Source organism: Condylura cristata, unplaced genomic scaffold (genome assembly GCF_000260355.1).
Source record: "Condylura cristata isolate star-nosed mole 26May11 unplaced genomic scaffold, ConCri1.0 scaffold00002, whole genome shotgun sequence".
Classification (NCBI taxonomy): Eukaryota; Metazoa; Chordata; class Mammalia; order Eulipotyphla; family Talpidae; genus Condylura; species Condylura cristata.
The window spans coordinates 56,842,323-56,861,871 of NW_004567103.1; the positions used below are offsets into that span (position 1 = coordinate 56,842,323).

Below are 19,549 nucleotides of genomic sequence, written 5' to 3' on the forward strand. Positions count from 1 at the left end.
GTCATGAAACTCTAGAAATTTTAAAAGAAATTATGTGTTTTGTAAGTGCCTATTTTGATTCTCATATGATTACTCACATTTAAATCATTCACCTTGGGATTGGAAATTAGCTCAGAGTTTAAGTTTTCAATTTGATAAACAGTGCTTTATTAAAACAGGATAAACTCTATAGTTAATAACATAGCTGGAAGATATCATATTTTGGCATGTCTAATATATGATCAATTTATTGACCAATATCATATAAAGTATCAAATTCAATAAACATAATCAGCCTCAGCATAAAATTATAATATTCAGCAACCTACACATGATATTCTGTTAGAAAAGCACAAGCACTGAATCCTTTAAAAATCTTTCGGTGCAATAAAAGCAGTTTAAAGGGTGAAGGTGACGGTTGCCAACACACACACATATCTGGAACCTGTAGAGAATCAACTGCTTAAGTGAAGACATATGTGTCAAACATAAAATTAACAAGCACAGTGGGAAGACAAAGCTATTAATGAATGATATAAAAATTTTAGAATCCACTTGGAAATACCTTTCATCGGTTCTAAATTACCTAATTCATATTCTTCCTTAGGGAAAAGTTTGTTTTCTTATGAAGGATTAATTCTGTAAGGTCACACTGAAGTTTGAAAGTAGATACGAACTATAGTGATGATATATACAGCACAGTGAGGCACAGGTCCTTTGTCCATTTGTATGACACACTTGCCATCAGGGAGGAAAACTTGCTGCTAATTTATGTGTGTGTGTCGGATTAAACACAATGAACATTTTTCTCATGCAGACCACTGCATTCCTGAAATACCTTTATTTAAAGGGAAATCAATTTATTGTTAACTGCTTAACAATCAATGTCTCAGCTAACAGTATGCAACACATTACAGAAAAAAAAATTGAACTCTTAGTCATAAAATGTATCTGTGGGCTAGATGGAGGAAACAGCATTTTTCATGCATTTCAGTCATTTGGTGCACTGCTGCTTTTTAAGAGGATCTAGCCACAACTGACAAATATCCAGATTTGTTCTTAATGCAAACTATAGTACCTTTGAAAAATACGAATTCTCTGTTTGGGGCCTTCTGAAAGTAAAATGATAATAGAAGGAAAAGAAAAAAGTTGCTACTATGGTATAAGATCATTCTACAGGTGGCATGTTAGTTGGGTTTATAACTTAAATACCATTAACAATAAATAAGATGAAGATGCTGTGAAAACAGTCCAACGAAACACAGAGTACTGGTGTTCCTTGCTCTTCATTTAGCAGCCTACATGCAATAAACTAGTAGTTACTGAATTCACTGCATTTCCAAACTCATTAGAAATAATAGGTCTAAGTTATCATCAGCTGGAATATCATCAGCTCAGGGTTCTGACCCATCCCTGAGGAACTAGTCAAATCCTTGACTTTTAATTGCTTAAGAGATTGATGAATTCAGGGAGCCTTTTCAGCCTGAGATCTTCTGACCTACCTCCCACTCCCTGCCCCAAATGACTTGCTTTGGAGAGCAAAGCCATCCCAGGCACCAGAAATACAGCTCAAGATCAGTGCTACAAGGGAGGGTAAACTCTGATCCAGGCTGCAACCCGAAACCAAGAGGCTCCTCTTCAGCAGTCTGACCAGAGGACTGAACGCCACTATCCAGTTTCCCTGATGGGTGTGCAGTAGAGGTGGTACTAGGTGATAAATGCAGAAATTAATTTCTCCCAGAGTAGAATGTGATCACTGACTGCATCTTAGATTCCAACAGACCCCAATTTGATAATTTATGGCAAGGGACAGGGAAGCTAAAGCAAAATTTTTATCATTAAGAAAGGCATTCTGTTTTGAAACTATTTCCGCTAGGTGATACAGATTGATATTCCATAGTAAACACCTATCTTCTCTGTTGTTACCGCAATAAAGCACACAGAACAGTATGTGTTACATAACCTCTTTCATGTAAAAATTTTAAAAGGAAATACATTAGTACAAGTGCAGACAAAAAAATCATATGGAAGTGTTAACAATTACCAGAGAGCAGAAGTCAAGGGGTGAGTGTGGTGAGAACATGAGGAAGAAGATATTTTGTATCATTCTATTTTTCTAAAATGATAACTTTTACCTAGTTATTTCTATCGATAGAGTTATTTGGGCAATACGATAAAGAAACATATTTTGTTTAACTTCTCCATATCAAAAAAATTAAGATGTTACTTTAAAATTTTGATTAATAAAAACAATCTCAGTTTGGGAAAGTTAATAAAAAATACTTACTGGGCACTATTATATGCCAGATACTGTACCAGGAACAGGGAATAGAGCATTCAACAAAAAAGATTAAATGTCATCAAAGGGTCATTTTCAAAATTTATACAAGATAGGTGCTATCATGAAATAAGGAACCACAAGCTGAAAGATGTAGATTATCATGGTTACACAGTCAGTAAGAGATAAAGAGATTAACAAACCAGGATGTTCTACATCAAGGTATCATCTTAACTTACTCTCCCTATTGTGTCCTTGAATGTGCACCCTAAAAGAGCAAAATGTCTCCCTATTTTAATGATGGGGAAACTAAGGTTCATAAAATAAAATGTCTGTCCCAATGACATCATTATTAAATGGCAAAATTCACATACGGAATAATAGTATCCTCTGACATCGTGGAATAATAAGAAAGGAAATACAAAGAGAAGAGAATGTGTCTCACATTCTCTTGAAGACATCTTAGAGTTGGAAAGATTATGAATATGACAATATGTGTAATATTTAGGTATTACGTCTTCACTTATTCCTAAAGAATTAAAAATCAACCTACCCACACCTCCTGACCCCCCCAAAAATCCTTATAAATTAGCTGGTTTTGAATATTCTTTTTAAATTGCATTGCTTTTCATTGAGGTTGCATTACTTTACCAAACTATATATGATTTGTGGGCCTCCCTCCCTTTTTAAACCAACATTATATATGTATGTATGTGATACACACACACATACACACATATATAAATGTATATGTGTATAATTATGCCTGAAATTGTTGTTGGAAATTTCTCTGTACACAAGAAACATTTCCTAAATTTACTACTGTTATCTTTCTTTTTTTGAACTCGATTAGCAATTTTTAAGATTGTATGAGGTACCATTGCATACACTTTTATTATCAAGAAAAGCACCTTGGTTTCTCCAGTCTAGAAATACTAGACGTAGAAAATGAGAAGGAAGCCATGGCATGGGTGGATAAGAAATTCTTTTTAATATTTTTCTTAGTAAAAAGCTAATGATTTTCTCAGTAGCAAATGTATAATTTAAGTGCAACTTAGGCCATCTTTAGGAAAATTAAGTTACCAGTTAATAAGGAGACATCTATTACATATCAGAATAACAGTCTAGGGCAATGCAGAAAAAAAGTGTATATAGATAGATAGATAGATAGATAGATAGATAGATAGGTAGATAGATAGATAGATAGATAGATAGATAGATAGATAGATAGATAGATAGATAGATAGATAGACAGATAGATTCTGCACATTTATCAAATATTAAAAGATATATGTACCCTTTATGCAAAATCACCAAAATAAGGAAGATATACTGCTCATCCTAAGCACATTAGGAAAAAAATAAACAATCACCTCTAACGCTTACCTACAATCATTAACCTAGAGGTATAGCATTCAACTTATTTCCTCTTGATCTTTTCTTTGTATATTTATAAAATCCTCAGGTAATAACATGCATTCAACCTATCACCCTCCATTCTATGCTAACATTGAATCATCAGTGTTTTCCTAACACATTAAAGTTATGTACAGTTATATTTTAATGACCATATTATAATTCCTTTGTTTGACCATGAATTGTTTATTTCCCGGAGATTAGGAATAATGTTTTCTAATACTTCTTGACTACAAGTAACATCAAAATGAATAACTTGAACATAAATCATTATTTCACAGAAAACTTTTGTTTGCCTGCTAGATTTATCACACATGCGCAAAATGAGTACACATGTTCCACACCTCTAGCAAGAGCACATGAGTATCTTCTATGGATGTCTTGAATATGAGTAATCATTATTAATTTCTTAGCTAGAACCATATACTTGTATCTTTGGTAAGGAGTTCAAATACAGAAAAATAGAATAGTTTCATGAATCCTCATGTGACCATCATCCAACTGAAATGATTTTCAATAAATGGCTACTCATTTCATCTCTATCGCTAACCATTTCCACCCTGATTATCTGTGTTAATGTATTAGTTTAGAAATTTAAATTTTTACTTACTATTTTTTCAAAATACATTTCACAAATTATAAACAACACCACTTGGGTAGTCTTTATTTTCAGATTCTTTATAGGCATATTTTACAGAATTTTAATGTCTTAATTAAAATAATTCCTTTATGGAAATTTTTGCAAAGTTAAATTTTTAATGTTCTAATTAGAATTCAAGTCTCTGGAGATAAGTGTACTGAACAAAGCACAAAAATAGGTCCCAAGTCATTAACCTCTAAAAAGGAGTATTGCCATAAACGCTAAGGAATTCCCAAGTGTGGTTTATATTTTGTGCTTTGGATGTATTCCTTTCCTAACTTCTCCCCAGTTTGAATAGCCCATCTATTAGTTAAGAAATGTGTGCTAAAAAACAAAAACAAAAAAAAAAGCAGATATCGGCACTCTATATAGCTTTCATTGCCTGGCCATGACCCCTGAGTTGGAATAGTTACCTGTAGTAACCTGGCATCACAATATGGACGCCCGCGCTCGGCTGGCAGATCGCTGCTGCATTCTTATCATCCATTTTGCGTACGGTGTCTGTGAAAGGTCCCGTAGCATTGATAACACATTTGGCTCTCACATCAAATTCCTGCCCTGTGTAAGAAAGCAGCATCAATCACACACCCCATTTGTTTCTCTGCTCACTGATGCTTTGGATTATTAATTCATCTATTAACTTAACTTATGGCGAAGTATATTGTATACCACGCTAAGTGACATGAGCAGCCAAAGCTATTGAAAAGCCACTCAAAAGGCTCTCATCTGAGTAAATTTACCCAAAAGAAAGTCCAAATCAAAGAAAAACATGCCACTTTTTCATTTCCACTCTCAGTCTAATTTGCAGTGCCCAGAGTAAAGTACACACCGAGAAAGTGGGAAAAGTACATAAGTCACTTTCTTTTAAACTGAAATTTGTAAGTAGCATTGCTGTGGTGAGATAATGTAGTTCACAGCGCTGGTTTTGTTCAAGGAAAACTCTGCCTACGTAGCCACAGATCCAGAGCAAGCAGGAAAACCTAACCCAAGTTAAAGTGATTGACTTTAACGACATGTACAGGCCCTGCCTATGTCACCTGACACTTTGCAACTTGACACATTTATTTAATTTTATTAATAACATGTTTTTATACAGAAAACAATGCATTCATAGCTGTGGGAATTTTGTGGGCATTTATTATTATCATTATCATCATTATTATTTAGCACAAAAGGGGAAAATTGCCAAGTCTCGCAAGGGAAAATTTTCATGTTAAGCCAGTCACTGTTGACAAGAAAGAATATAATTAATATGACTCTGAACTCGGATTTAAATAAAAGAGAAGTGACAGAAAAATTATAACTTAGTCATTATGTGGGCAAGGTAAGATGCAAAGCAATACTTCCCTACCAGAACCGTGGCATACCTGTGAGTACATCTCTGCACCGGGCACCGCTAACACGCTCCAGCCCTGTTTGGGGGTCTTTCTTCTTAAGCAAGTTCACAACCTCCATGTAATTGGCTGTGGCAGCCCCATACCTGGCAGCAGTGAGAGCAATGGCAAGGTTCATCCGTGCATCGTTGTGTTGTCCTGCAGGGGAGGAAAGCATCAGATGAGGGACAGGAGTCACCCGGAGCCTCAGATTGGTGGTACAGAAGTGTGTCACAACAGATATGTCACATCAGCCCCTGTCACCCAGGATATACATAATGGCTGGTCAGGCTCTAGGGGACATGATTTAAAAGTACACGATCGTTCTCAGTCAAGCATTTACCTGTATACTTTCTGGCAAGCATGCTCTGTGTACCATAAAAAGGGTAGAAAAAAATCCCTTTCCTACAGAACTCACACCAATTAAGTTAAGAAATAAGTGAGTATTCGCTCAATTTGGGAACATATGTATATGTCAGACTTTCCCTAATACAGACAAACTGTATGCATGAACGTGAGGCAATTCAAAACTTCAGAATATTTGACACCCCAACTGGTGTTGATTAACAATTTTTATGAGTATGTGTTCTATCTAATATTCAAAAATCAAGAGCTTAATCTTCCATAGAGACTTTCAGTATTCTATAAAAGGTTTTTTCTTGGTTTGAATTTTGATAAGAGCTCCTGCCTTAAAATGTAACATTTTTTTTAATCGCACATAAAAGGTAAGAAATTAAGCAGGGCAAAATTTAATTACAGAACAATTCCTACCTGTATTGTTAAAGATTTATTGCTGAAAATTTCTAGTTAAAGAAAACTGAGGGGGAGGAAAAGGGGGGAAAGATGATTAATCACTTTAAAATACTGGCATCACTAGAGACTTTTTCTATTTATTATTGCCAGTGGAGTTAACGCTGACCAGGAAGAATTACTCTACATTGCAGGGGCCAGGTTCTCTGTGCCCTGAATAATTAATTACCTAGGACTAGATGTATTGAAGCAGGGTTCAAATTCCCACACACTGGGATCTGTTCTATCAAGATAATACTGATAAAGGGATGAATTTGTAATGGATATTGTTGTTGATTTATGTTGCCAGCATACCAAACATTTAGTATAAATGGTTTATGTAAAGTTTCTTCCTTGTGATTCAGTCTGTGCAGGGCAAGAAGCACTACACAGGTAATCTGTTCCAGCTAAAAGGGCAAAGTTATAAAGAGAGAATCAATGACTGAAGATTTTGCCGCCCCCCCCCAACATCTTATTCTAAAACCTCTGAGCTAATATAATCAGCCAACAACCTTTCCCTCAAAATTAAATCCTCTATCAACTGTAGAACATAAATTAAACCACAACATGCAGAATAAGGAGTTATTTTATGTAAAAATTAACAGAATGAATAGGAGAAGAAAAAACACAATGGCATCAATCAGTAGTGGCTGGGCTATAAGAAGAGGAGTAGCAATTCTATCAATTTCAACTCAGCATGACTGAAACTGCCATTAAAATAGTCAGCAGGTGTATTTAAAGTTAAGTTTAAGAAACCAACATAATGAAATACACTATGCAAGAGTAATAAGTATTTGGTCATACAAGAAACACAGTCATATATGTAGGGCTTAGAAACAGTCATTTCAGGTGTGCCTGAATTTCCACACAGGACAAGTGTCTAGAAAGCCATGTGCAAATTAACTAATCCTAAATGAAGTCACTGTTCAAAGGAACCAGGCAGAAATTCCATTTATTAAATGGCAGATTCATTTGTAACGTGGTTTACCAATTACATGATCACCTGGGAATAAACTCAATACTTTGAAAATGCAAAAATCTTTCTTTTCATACATTTTCAATGGACAAAATCTCACTGGAGCAATACCGGTATAGTTCATTAAGTGCTGTTACGTCTATACTGAGAAATAACTTCCCTAGTTAGCTTCCACATCCCAACAATGTTGAAGAAAAACAAAGTCAGTTCAGTTAAAAGCATGAGGTAGAGACAAATCCCTTGGCTTTTGTTTTTCACACCCACACTGGTAGTACTGCCTTGCCTCTTACTTATATCTGAAGGTCCGTCGTGATTAGATCTTCAATTGCACTGAGATAATTCTTCTGCTCCACTCTTTACTAAGAATGCAAATCCCTGAACCTCCATACCATTTCACACTGCCTTGGTTTTTTTGTCCATTCTAATTCTTCCAGCTGGAACACTATTCTGGGAACTGGACAGCACTGACTGCTCTCTCAAGAGTCCTTTCAACTATCTTCCCATCTACCCTTTATCTGCATCCCTCGATAGTAAAGTTGTTCATCCTTCTTTTGGGTCAGTATTCTATTCTGTGCATGCCTATTTTCTAGTCTTTATGATGCTGTGGATTTTCCATACACTTAAAAAAAATAAACCTTGATTTTAAGTCAGGCACTGTAGCAAATCAAGGAGTACACTTGTGAGAAAGATACAGCGTGGTCTCTGCTCTCATGAAATTTATATCCCATTGTAACTTCAATATCATTGGCCACGTCTCCTCTGCCCAGTCATAGGAAGACTAACCTTACTTGTTCTTTCTTTTTTCGATTTCTTTAATAGCACCAGATACACAATAAACACCCAGTAAGTGTTAAAATGTAGCTAAATTCCATTCAGTGTGTTAATAGACAAGTATTTGGATATAGTCTTGTCTCTAACGATGCTTCGGAATGTTTCTTGGTAAAGAAATTTCAGACATTAGTGATTTGGTGGCAAAAAAATTGAAGAAAGCAGGAAAACTCCAGAAATGCAAAATATGAACATAAATCTAAGCTAGTCCTTATACTGAAATCAAATAAGTGGGACAAAGGAGAAATGATATAAATAATTCCCTTATGAGTTATCTCACAGGTTGCCTCTAGCTTTGCAGGGAAATGCAAGCACAGGTAGCAATAAGCACCTCAAAATTGAGCAACCAGTAGTTTGACTTCCCTGCGGACCCAGGAGCTCACACTTCTATTCAGAAATCTCCTTTGCAGGCATTCAGTTTGATTCATTTACCTCCTTAGAGTCAGGATAGACCTCCTCCTCCCCTACTCATATTAAGCTTACCCTTTACCCTGAGATACCCAGATGCTCACAGTGTATGCTTCCTGGGATAAGTGGTATGTTTTCACTATTCCTAACAAAATTCTCCCAACCCCCATTCCTGACATTTTGAGAGGTATCTATATGCCTCCTGTAATTTTATTTCTGGAGAAAAAAGTTTCTGACAACACTGCATGTCATTGGAAATGCAATACAATAATCTCAACTCCCCCCACCCAATTGATCTGCTTATTAAGATTGGATTTTCAAATCTGTTTCCTTAGAGCAGGCAACATGATACTACTCACTGATCAGTGAATAGCTTTACATTGGCACTTACACAAGGACCCAGACGGGGACTGTGAAAATCTGTTTCTTGCTCTGTTCTCCTTTTGCACTTGAAATCTTACATATGTGCACATACTGAACTTACAACTCATCTGAGAGGAAGCACATAGGAGGTGGAACTATAACTGTTTTCCCTTGTTTAGAAAAACAAAATATAAAACCTAACCACCCAAAAGAATGAAGGTAGGGGTGGCAAAAAAGGATTTTTGCTTTAAGCCTTCAATGGCCCAACACATAGGACAGAGAAAGGGATATTAGTTGAAAAGGATTTTAGGATATAGTCATATAAAAGATATACCTCAAAAATAAATATTCTGGAGACATAATAATTGCTCTTCTCAGGGGATTTCAGTTTGGCAACAAAGTATACAAGAAAAAAGGAGAAAAAAAAATCCTTGAAAGAATAAACAACATGAAAAAGAGAATAAATATGAAAAAGAATCCTAGGTCACAAATCACCTAGCATTTTCCGGGTCCTTCATTTCTGAAATTCTGTGATACTCTGAAATTGTTCATGCAATCTTAAGAGAGTGTATGGAACTATCTAGGAACCTCAGAATCTAGAAAAGTCTAATTGTTAGGAAAAAACAACATATCTTCAATAAAAATTGCCATTGTTAAAATGTTGAGAATATTTCCTTTCACTTCCCTCTGCCCTGACCTTGGTCTTGTGCAATTATATGATGACTTGTAGCAGGGGAAAAAAAGATGCTTGAAAGGAAGACTGTCCCCCTAAACCTTGAGTCCATTTCTAACAGAATACACATGGCATGCTTCACTGTCTCTGATGGACAGTGTCACACTGACCTCTCAGTAGTTTCTCCCCAGCAGCCCAGCAAATGTAATTCAAAGGCTGACCTATCAAACTGAAGTGGATTTAACATAGTTGTTATATTGAAAACTTCCTTTATGTGGAAAAGAATGAAGGTAAATGTGGAGCAAAATGTGTGTATTTGTGTGTGTGTCTGTGTATGTAACAGAATCACTAAATACTATTTTAAGAATTTCTGCCGAGTAAGCTTACAAAAGAAAACTCAAAACAAGAACATAAATTGGACAATACAATTTCCAAAGTACATTAATTATGAAAGTGACTACTTGAATTGGGAGTGGCAGGGATCAGGCAGCTACATGAAGAGTTTAGGGGGAATGTACCTTCCAAAATATAGTGGAGAATGGCTCTCGTGGCTCTGGGCTTTGAACAATAAGGTTCCAAGTTTATGGTGAATTACTAACCTACTGTGGAAATAAACTCCTCTGAGTTTTAGTACTCTGTAGAAGGAGAGGAGTTGGGTGGGCATCTCTGAAATTATATAATGCATGTAATAGTTACACTTCAACAGCTACCTATTCCTTTCAAGATTTCCCTTCAACCTTTTCTTCATTTCTGCTTTCCCTAACTTTGTTTCAGTATGCCTAAAAAAATAGGACATTCATAAAGGCCAAAAGACAAGTGCTTTATAAAGGAAATTAGAAAAATCAAATCAGAAATCATAGTCTTCCATATATCTAGAATGATTTCCTGATTTTTTTGGTGAACTGTACAGTATATTGCAAAAACTATCCCAATTTTTCGTACCTCCCTGTAGCCATCAGTCTTCACAGAGTCCTTAAACTCAGACCACTGCTAATTCACAATCATATCCAAAACTTATATAAAACATTAACTACCAGACAGGTGGTATTAGCAAAACCCTGTTTGATTAAAGTGTGCTTGCAAAGTAATTTTTTTCATTCATAAAGAATGCATTGATATGTTATATATACTCACCAGGAATTAGGTATAAATAGCTTCCTGATAGGATGCACTTTTTTTTGCAGGAAATATCTTCTAGTATAGACTAGTGAAACTCAAAGATAAAAGCATAATATTCAAAGTTTATGAATTGGAGTAATTTGCTGTCACCTATTCATACTAGAGGTTCTCGGGAAGGGACACCTGTTAGCACTGAGCATGTAATCATTTTTATTATTAAATACAAAGGTACAATTAAATGCTGGCAGAGGATGTGACCTGCATCATAATTCTGCCCAGCCTTTCTCTTCTCAATATCTTTTTCATTATCGTGGGCCTTTTGTTCCTTCTTGTTTCTTTTGTCTTACCCTAAGTTCTCGAATAAGCTATTTACAATCTGAATAATTAGCAATCAGCATGGATCTGTGGTCTTTGGCCCCATGGAAACGAAACATTGTTAAGTGCCTTAACATGACATATTTAACTATGTAAAGTTTCTATACCCTCAGGACTTTCCTTTCTTGAAAAAGTTTTAAATGAATCTAATAAACAATAAGTTTTCTATTTTTCAGATTCTTGGAAGCTAGCAAGAGAGCTGAGCAAAAATAAAACCAAGCTAAAAATGTAAGCAACAGAATGCTTTGACTATACATTAGCTATATCTCTACCAAAAAAAAAAAAATGATCTATACATCAATAGAAGACCCTTTCGCTGCTATATCTGCCTAAGATAATTAGTCCTCTCTTTTCACAAGACAAATATGGGTTTCTATACTTTAAAGTAAGAAAAAGGGGAAAGGAGCAGTGTGGCAAAAATTAATTTAAATGAGGTTGAAAATCAAGAAGCAAGACAAATGTTGCAGCCTCTTTCACCATACAATTAAGTGGCTTAAAAACCAGAGGATCTTCTGCAGTTGTGAAATGCAATGCAGTTACCATTGAGTCATCTTAGACTGATCTTCCAGGGAAAAAGTTTTTGTCTTTTATTTTTTATTTTTTTTATTTTTTTACTGAATACTACAGTCTGGGAAGCACAGCATTTTAAGCAAGTATCCCTGTCCTATCTTTTACAAGTATTGACTGAGCATCTACTATGTGCCAGGCATTGCAGTAAGTATCACTATGGGAAGCAAAACTGCAACAGTTCAAGTTGGTCCAACTGCTCAGGACTCAAGTACAAGAGCAAGTTTATAGTCTAACTTGGAAAAATGGAGAATTTCAAAAAGTCTCTTTTTCTAAACCTATTTCCTTTATCTTTCTACTGAAGTTTCCTCAAATAACACCATACGATATTCTCTCATTTTATGGAAAAATCCGTCAGTTCAAGCCCTATATCCATCAACTATGAAAGCTCAGCTGGTTGTTCCATCAAAGGTTCTGTTCACTCATCTCTACAAGGAAAATGTTAATGCAATTGACAAAGGGTTGACATGACGAATGAGACATGTTATGACATAATAGGTCTCAACAAATATTAACTTTTATTATTAAAAAGTAAAAAATCAAGATTGAAAAGTCAAGGTCACTTTATATTTTAATCAAAGGACATAGATATTGCCTAAAATACTTTTAAAAGAGAAGCAAAAAAAAGATTCTACATTTTTTCTAATTGTAAATGTTTTATTGCTCATCAATCTGGCATTTTTCATGAAATGTGTGACAAGTAATCTCTAATCTCTGCACTTCATGAATATTGTTTGCGCTTTTTGTTTCTCTTTTCCCTCTACCTCCCTCTACCTTTAACCACTGACAGACAAGGTATTCATTCTGCTTTGTGTGTCACAAGGACAGGAAGACAGGAGAGTGGTTTGTTTGTTTGTTTTTTAAGATTAATTTTATTTGTACACACAGAACTGGGGTGCAGGCCAGAGGCTCAGGGGCGGTGAGAGGCTTCACCAGAGGCAGAGTGGGAAGCAGAACAGGCAGATCAACGAAGTACACTGCTGAGGGGAGCAGCGGGCGGGTCAGGAGAGGTCTGCCCGCCATGTGGGTCACCTCCGGGGCAGGCAGGAATCGATCTCATGCGGAAGTGGCTTTAGCCTTTCAGTGTAGTGCTTTAATCCGCTGCGCCACCAGGGAGGGCCAGGAGAGTGGTTTTAAATGAAAATGAAAACAGTGTTGCTGTTGGAGTAACGGAGTGTTTCAAAATATTAATTACCAAACTGTAATCCAGATGATCTCATTTTCCCTTAAAAATAGGAACCTCACCAGAGAGGGAAAGAGGAGTGGGAGTAAAAGAGCAATGGATCCCAATGAACTATTAGAGCTTTGGTGGTAGACATGACATGTTAACAGTACAATGGAAGAGGTGTGAACTTGTATCCCTAGAATACTCAGTGTTGTAACCCTGTATTATTACCTTGATAAAAAAACAATTAAAAGTTAATACACTTGGGGGAGGGGATATTTACAAACAAAACCAATACTTTTTGTAAATTTGGTATCCTTGGAAAAATTAAAATTAAAAATTCTAAACCCTCACACAGCCCCTGTGTTTCTGTCATAGGAAAGCACCCAGGGTTTTGCATTTGTTTTTGCTTCCCGGTATCTGAAGCCCCTACTCTATCATGGGAGCCTTGCAAAGAAGCCATCTAACCCCTTCCATAGGAGAGAAAAAAGATCCACAAACCTCCAACTAGATTCACCACCAGGCTTCCCGGTATCTGAAGGCCCTGCTCTATCATGGGAGCCTTGCAAAGAAGCCATCTAACCTCTTCCATAGGAGAGAAAAAAAGATCCACAAACCTCTAACTGGATTCACCACCAGATGCTCTCACCACAATCATGAACTAGCCCCCACTACCCAATATGAAAGTAGGTTTCAGAGGTGAAAATGTGAAGTGAATACCTCCCTGTTCCCAGTTCTAGAGGCAGAAGTGATACAGCTGTCAGCAGCGGTGGCAGAACAGATGACTTGATGTGCTATGATCAGCAAGAGTCTTCGGGGGATGTGTTCTGCGGCAGGATATTGCCTAAGGCTCTTGTTGCTACAAATGTTTTAGGTCTCTTACTTTTTAAGTTATAGCTTTAGCTTTCACAGCATGCCTGTCTGTTAGTCAATATTCTCTTGAAAAAGATGGCTTACGTCAGCCAGATTTCTTTTGAAAGTGAAAAAAATCTGAGCAAATCCTGACCCCTGTGCCTCATTGTCCTCATCATGCAGGTCACAGAGCAGAGCTTCATGATACCTCAGGAAGGTTTATAAGTGCAATAACAAAAACTTCAAAAAAACTAACTGAAAACTTGAAAATCTGATTCTACAACTAAGTAAAAACTCCTTAATAGGAAATTAATCTACCTGCCGTAAGAGGATGGCAAAAGTGAACATTTCCTTTCCCTTATACAAAACGACCTCATTTGTGTGTAAGCACATGCACACAACTTTATACAAAACTGCTGGAATGGCTCAACCTGTCCCAAGGGTGATTCTGAGTGTGAGCTACATAATAAATGCATAGCACCGTGTGCTAAGGACCAGCTGGGGAATTCTAACTGGAAGCAGCTTTTTGAGAACCTTTGTCTGCTGCATGGTGAGTTCTGTACCCTTATCAGATTTCTCTCTCTAATCACAGGAGATTCCCAGCCTTATCAAATTGGTATCAAATCTGTCTGACCAGAGCCTAATATCCTGATTGTCTGAACAGAATGTGTGCTCTTACAGTAACATGAAAAGCAGGCTAACTCTCAACTGCCCACAAGCAGATCTGAGCCTAGATTCTCAAAACCTGAATTTAGGACATAGTATGATACAGACTGACTCATTCTGGGCACATCCTTTTACCAGAGGTTTCTTCATCTGCAAAGTATCATTAACACCAACTTCTCTGCTGACCTTCCAGAACCATTGAAATGATCAGATGAGAGCATATGTGGCATCATAAGAATGAAATTACTATTAATAAAGAATTCCTCCTATTACATTTACCTTTCCCTCCCTTTTGAGATAGTATTCTGTTATCCAAGTAACAAACAGCCTGCAGTTATCAGAATAACATTTTACAGAAACATAGATTCAGCGTTTAGTGGAAAAGTCTATTTGGGGCTTGAAACTCAAAAAGAAGAAGAAAAGTAAGAACTTAATTCTCTTAACTATGAGAACAAACCCTTCAGATGGGAAAATATGTCATTAACAGATATGCATACTATAATAAGAATATCCAATTGTTTCTTGAACCTGCTACTTATTAACTCAAATCCTGACCTTAATATGGTTACTCAAATATTTTGCCATATTGGATTTTTTTGTTGTTGTTTTTTAACAGCAATCATAAGGCACCTGACCCACAAGAATGGGTTGTTCTGTTTCTCATAAATAATGAGAACAAACTTAGTTTTTCTAGCCTCAACTACCACAACTATCAATTTATCTCCAGCAAGGACAACAGTGTCAGCCATGTGGATGCTAAATTACTTGCTATCTAAAATAATCAATTTACAATTCATTGGATTATAAGTTTGACTGGTGCTCATCACTTAAGAAGAGCGTGACCACCCTAAGTAAAATTTTATGAAGGTTCATAAAATATTCTGAACCTTCATAGCCAAAAACACATTGAGGCAGAAGACAGGTTTAAATGCTATCAGAATCAGCTGAAAAGGGCCCTTCCTTTAATATCACTGCCTCCTAATTTATATTATCATATCTGATTTCTCCCAGTTAAAAAGATATGAAAAGAAAGTTTATGCACAATATAGCTATCAATAAAATTATGTCAATACTACAAACACATATACCAAATACTATGCCAGATGCTCTAACCATATTTTTTAAACCAACAGATTTGTTCTTCTGAAAAGATGAGCACAAAAGAGAAATACAGACTGGCCACACAATAAGAACAAAAATCTATTTTGAAAAAGGAGCTTCAGTTTCATCTAAGTTGCTGATGATAAAGGAAAACTATACATACTTTTCCAAAGGCTAGAAAAAAAAGTTAGATAGTTGTGTTTGTTCTATTGTCTAATTAAAAAATTCACATTTCTGGCCCTCCCTGATGGTGCAACTGGTTAAAGCACTGCATTAAGAAGCTCTATGAAGCCACTGCAGCACCAGTTCAGTTCCCAGCCAGAGTGTTGACCCACGTGGCACAGCAGACCTCTCCTGACCTGTCCGCTGCTCCCCTCAGCAGTGTATTTCATCGATCTACCTGTTCTGCTCCCCACTCTGTCTCTGGTGAATCCTCTAACCACATCTGCAACTCTGGCCTGTACTCCAGTTCTGTATGCATAAATAAATAAATCATTTTTAAAAATTCTCTTTAATTTAGCTCAATAGTTAGTAATGTCATGATAGCTATCTGTTGTCTTTGTAAATAAAGAAAAGGGCCCTCCTTGGTGGAGCAGCGAGTTGGAGCACCGAACTGTCAAAGCTAAGCCAAGTGGTGGCTGCTTCCGTGTGTGAGTTAGATCCTAGCCCCGGAGGTGATCCACATGGTGTAGCAGATCTCTCCTGTCTCCCCCACTGCTCCTCTCAGCAATGTACTTCATCAATCTGCCTGTTCTGCTCCCCACTCTGTCTCCGGTGAATCCTCTGTCTCTGGTGATTCACCCCTGCACCTCTGGCCTGTACCTCATTTCTGTATGCATAAATAAATAAATCTTTAAAAAAAAATAGAGAAAAGTCCTCATCAGTTAAATTTTATTTAAAATATCCCAAGTGTAGAACGGTACATATTTTTTATAAATGCCATATAATCTCCACGACTTCTTACTCAGCTCTCCTGTTGGCCACCCATAAATGAATAAGCATGGCTGATATCCAACAAAACTTTATTAGTGAATACTTAAATTTATTTATTACATTGTGCCATGAAATACTAACACTGTATTTGAACAAAACCTTATCTATGGACACTGAAATTTCACTTTTACAAAATTTCATGCTATAAAACCTAAGCACTTAGAAATGAAAAAAAAAAAAAACACGCACACATTTTAAGCATATAAAATAGGTGGTAGGTAGGAATTTGACCTCTAACGTAGGAGGAAAAAAATGTGACAAAGAAAGAAAGGAAGAATGAATAAGGGAGGGAATAGAATAAATAGTTAATGATGAGTTGGTTTCTATTATAGCTGGAGATAGTCCACATGGGATCTTGAATCCAAATTCTATTCTATTTTTGTATAATTTGTACATTTGATAAGAGAAAGTTAAAATTTTATGACTTGACCAGAGAAATTCTTTCATAAAATATACATATATCATGTGATCACATTATATATACACAATTTTACTTCAATTTTGCTTCCATAATGCAGAATTGGTACATTAGAATTTCACAAAGATGGCACTAATACCATTACAGGGTTGTTCTAATCACAAATCTACAGCTAATTTGGTTCAGATGATGTTCCCTTTACCCCATAACGCATTGTGAACTTTCTGTGCCAGTGTAAAACATGGTGCTTAAGCCCTCTAATCTGGGATCTAATCAGTGTCCCCAGACCTAATCAGTGTGCCCAGCACTTAAGACATGTGTAGTATTCTAGACATTTTGATTTAAATCTGTATTCAATAAATCTGTAGGATCCTAAAACATCCCAGTAAATATAGACTCATTTGTGATAGATCATTTACATAAGTTAAAATCAAACTACCATTAAAACAATTCTTTCACCAAAAAGATTTCGATAAATGTTAAAAAGTATTCCCCTTCTCTCTGACATACTGGTATGCACCAACACATAGACTCAAATGTAAATAACAAACAAACAGAAACTAAACACATCCTCACATGGCTAATAATTTCCTATAATATAAAAAAAATAACAAATTTAAAAATTTTATGATGCCAAACCATATTAAAAATACAGGTATTACTTTTATTTTCATCTCTTAGCTAGAAGGTTGAAGAATACTATAACTTTAGCTAGAAGGTTGAGAAATACTATAACTGGACCTAATGTTTTCATAACTAATGCTTTCTTATTGTTTCTTCAACAATAAAAAGTAAAAAGAATCAAGAAGCAAATACAATGTTTCAGTGAATTAGGTTTCTTGTTCCTATGCTCAGCAGTTCTCAAAGTCTTCCTGGAAATGCTAGTCAGTGGTTATTGTCAAAGAAAGATCTTGTTAGTTTCTATCTGAGACTGTTAAGTTGCCCTCTCTCAGCTGTAATTACTGGCAACCTTTACTTTGCACTCAGGCCAAGCTGAAAATATAGTTTTAACAAATACAAATTTAAAGGAATATGACAGTCCTGAGTCAATCTTTAATCAGTCCTCCATCCGCACCAAATTGGAACTTGCTCACAACTGTCTTCTGCTACAGGAAACCTGTAAGTAAGGTATCCCCAGTACTTACCGGCTGTAGTGTCTCTCCCCATACACTCTAAGCATAGAGTCCATGCCCTGAAACCTGGGTCCACCCTCTAAGCTTCTACTAAGACTAGAACTCTGCTCTCAGTTTACTTGATCAGCACTCTGACATCCTCTTTAGACCTGCTCACACTGACCTCTATTTCAAGAAGATGCCCAGGGGCCTCCAAAGACATCTCCTCCCGAAAGGAATCCCCAAGATGCTGGCATGCACTTCATTCCTTGGTTCATCACTTTACTAAGGAAAAACGACTTCCCTTCTCCAACTGGAGAACAGACTCCCACATACTAATGATGATTAGGACGAGAAGAACTAAGATAGTCAAGTCCACTGAGTCAGGTTTTAAAGATTGCTAGCCACTACCCCTGAGGTCTACTTGGAACCAGGCTAGACCCTGAGCCCTGTCTCTTCGTGTTTTGTTTCTCTGCTGTGATCAATCTGCCTAGGAAGAACCCTTACCTAGAAAGTTACTGAAAGATCTGTATTTTAAGAAAAAAGCATTATAGCAGACATAGCCACAGTTTAGAATTGCCACATTATAGCTATGTATAAAAGTTGATTTTGTGAATTTCTTACAAATGAGTCATTCATCTACTCTTTAACAATATCATACTTCAGGATACAAATTCAAAGTTAGTTTTACTTCATGAGATTTTAATTCATCTGGTCACAAATATGTCAAAAATGTTGAATTCTAATTAAAAACGTAAACCTAAGAATCAAAGAACCAAACAGACTAGAGCAGTCTCCTCACCTTAAGAAGAGGGCAAAATTATAATATTTCCATTAAAATATAATTTTAAATACAGCAAATTAATCTTCAGCTTAACATACATCTCAAAACTTCTGAGGAGCACTGCACAAAGGCACTTTTGTAAAACAACCTCACAGCACTTTGATGTGACCGTATGTTCATTAAGAGGAAGTATTACTACTTACATACATAAGGTACATAATGAATTCAATATGTGTCTAGAATTGGCTAATGCCATTAAAGCACATGCCAAAAGCACAGACTATAAATCAAAATGCAATTTGTCAAAGTAAGCTCTTAATATGATACAGGTTAGAAATAAACCACTAACGTTGGATATGGGATTAGTGAGGAGAACTAAGACCAAACTGAGACCAGGTTGCAACTGACATCCCTGGGTTCTATCTATAGCTTTGGCTATTCCTCTCACTTTCCACCTGGAAAGTACAAAATTAGCAAGCACCAGGCATGCTTCACTTCCCTGAGGGTTTATACCTCTAATGTTACTTTAAAGACTGATATTTTTTTCCAAAATGCTAACAAAACCAGTTGGGCAATTCCAGATTTTTGTTTAAGTCCACATTAATGAAGGATTAAGAGGTGTAGATTATTCTTGAAACAGAATTTGGAAAACACTTGACATTAGTTGCCAAAGA

At 36.2% G+C, this 19,549-nt stretch overlaps 1 protein-coding gene across 1 annotated transcript in view; it reads right to left on the reverse strand.

Moving 5' to 3' along the window:
• Positions 1–19,549, reverse strand: part of GPD2 (glycerol-3-phosphate dehydrogenase 2 (mitochondrial)) — a 144,382-nt gene that overhangs the window by 30,476 nt on the left and 94,357 nt on the right. The window contains exons 7-8 of the mRNA XM_004674642.2: positions 5,681–5,845; positions 4,727–4,871 (exon numbers count right to left, since the gene is read on the reverse strand). Of these exons, the coding sequence (XP_004674699.1) occupies positions 4,727–4,871; positions 5,681–5,845 (310 nt within the window). The remainder of the gene's footprint in view (positions 1–4,726; positions 4,872–5,680; positions 5,846–19,549) is intronic.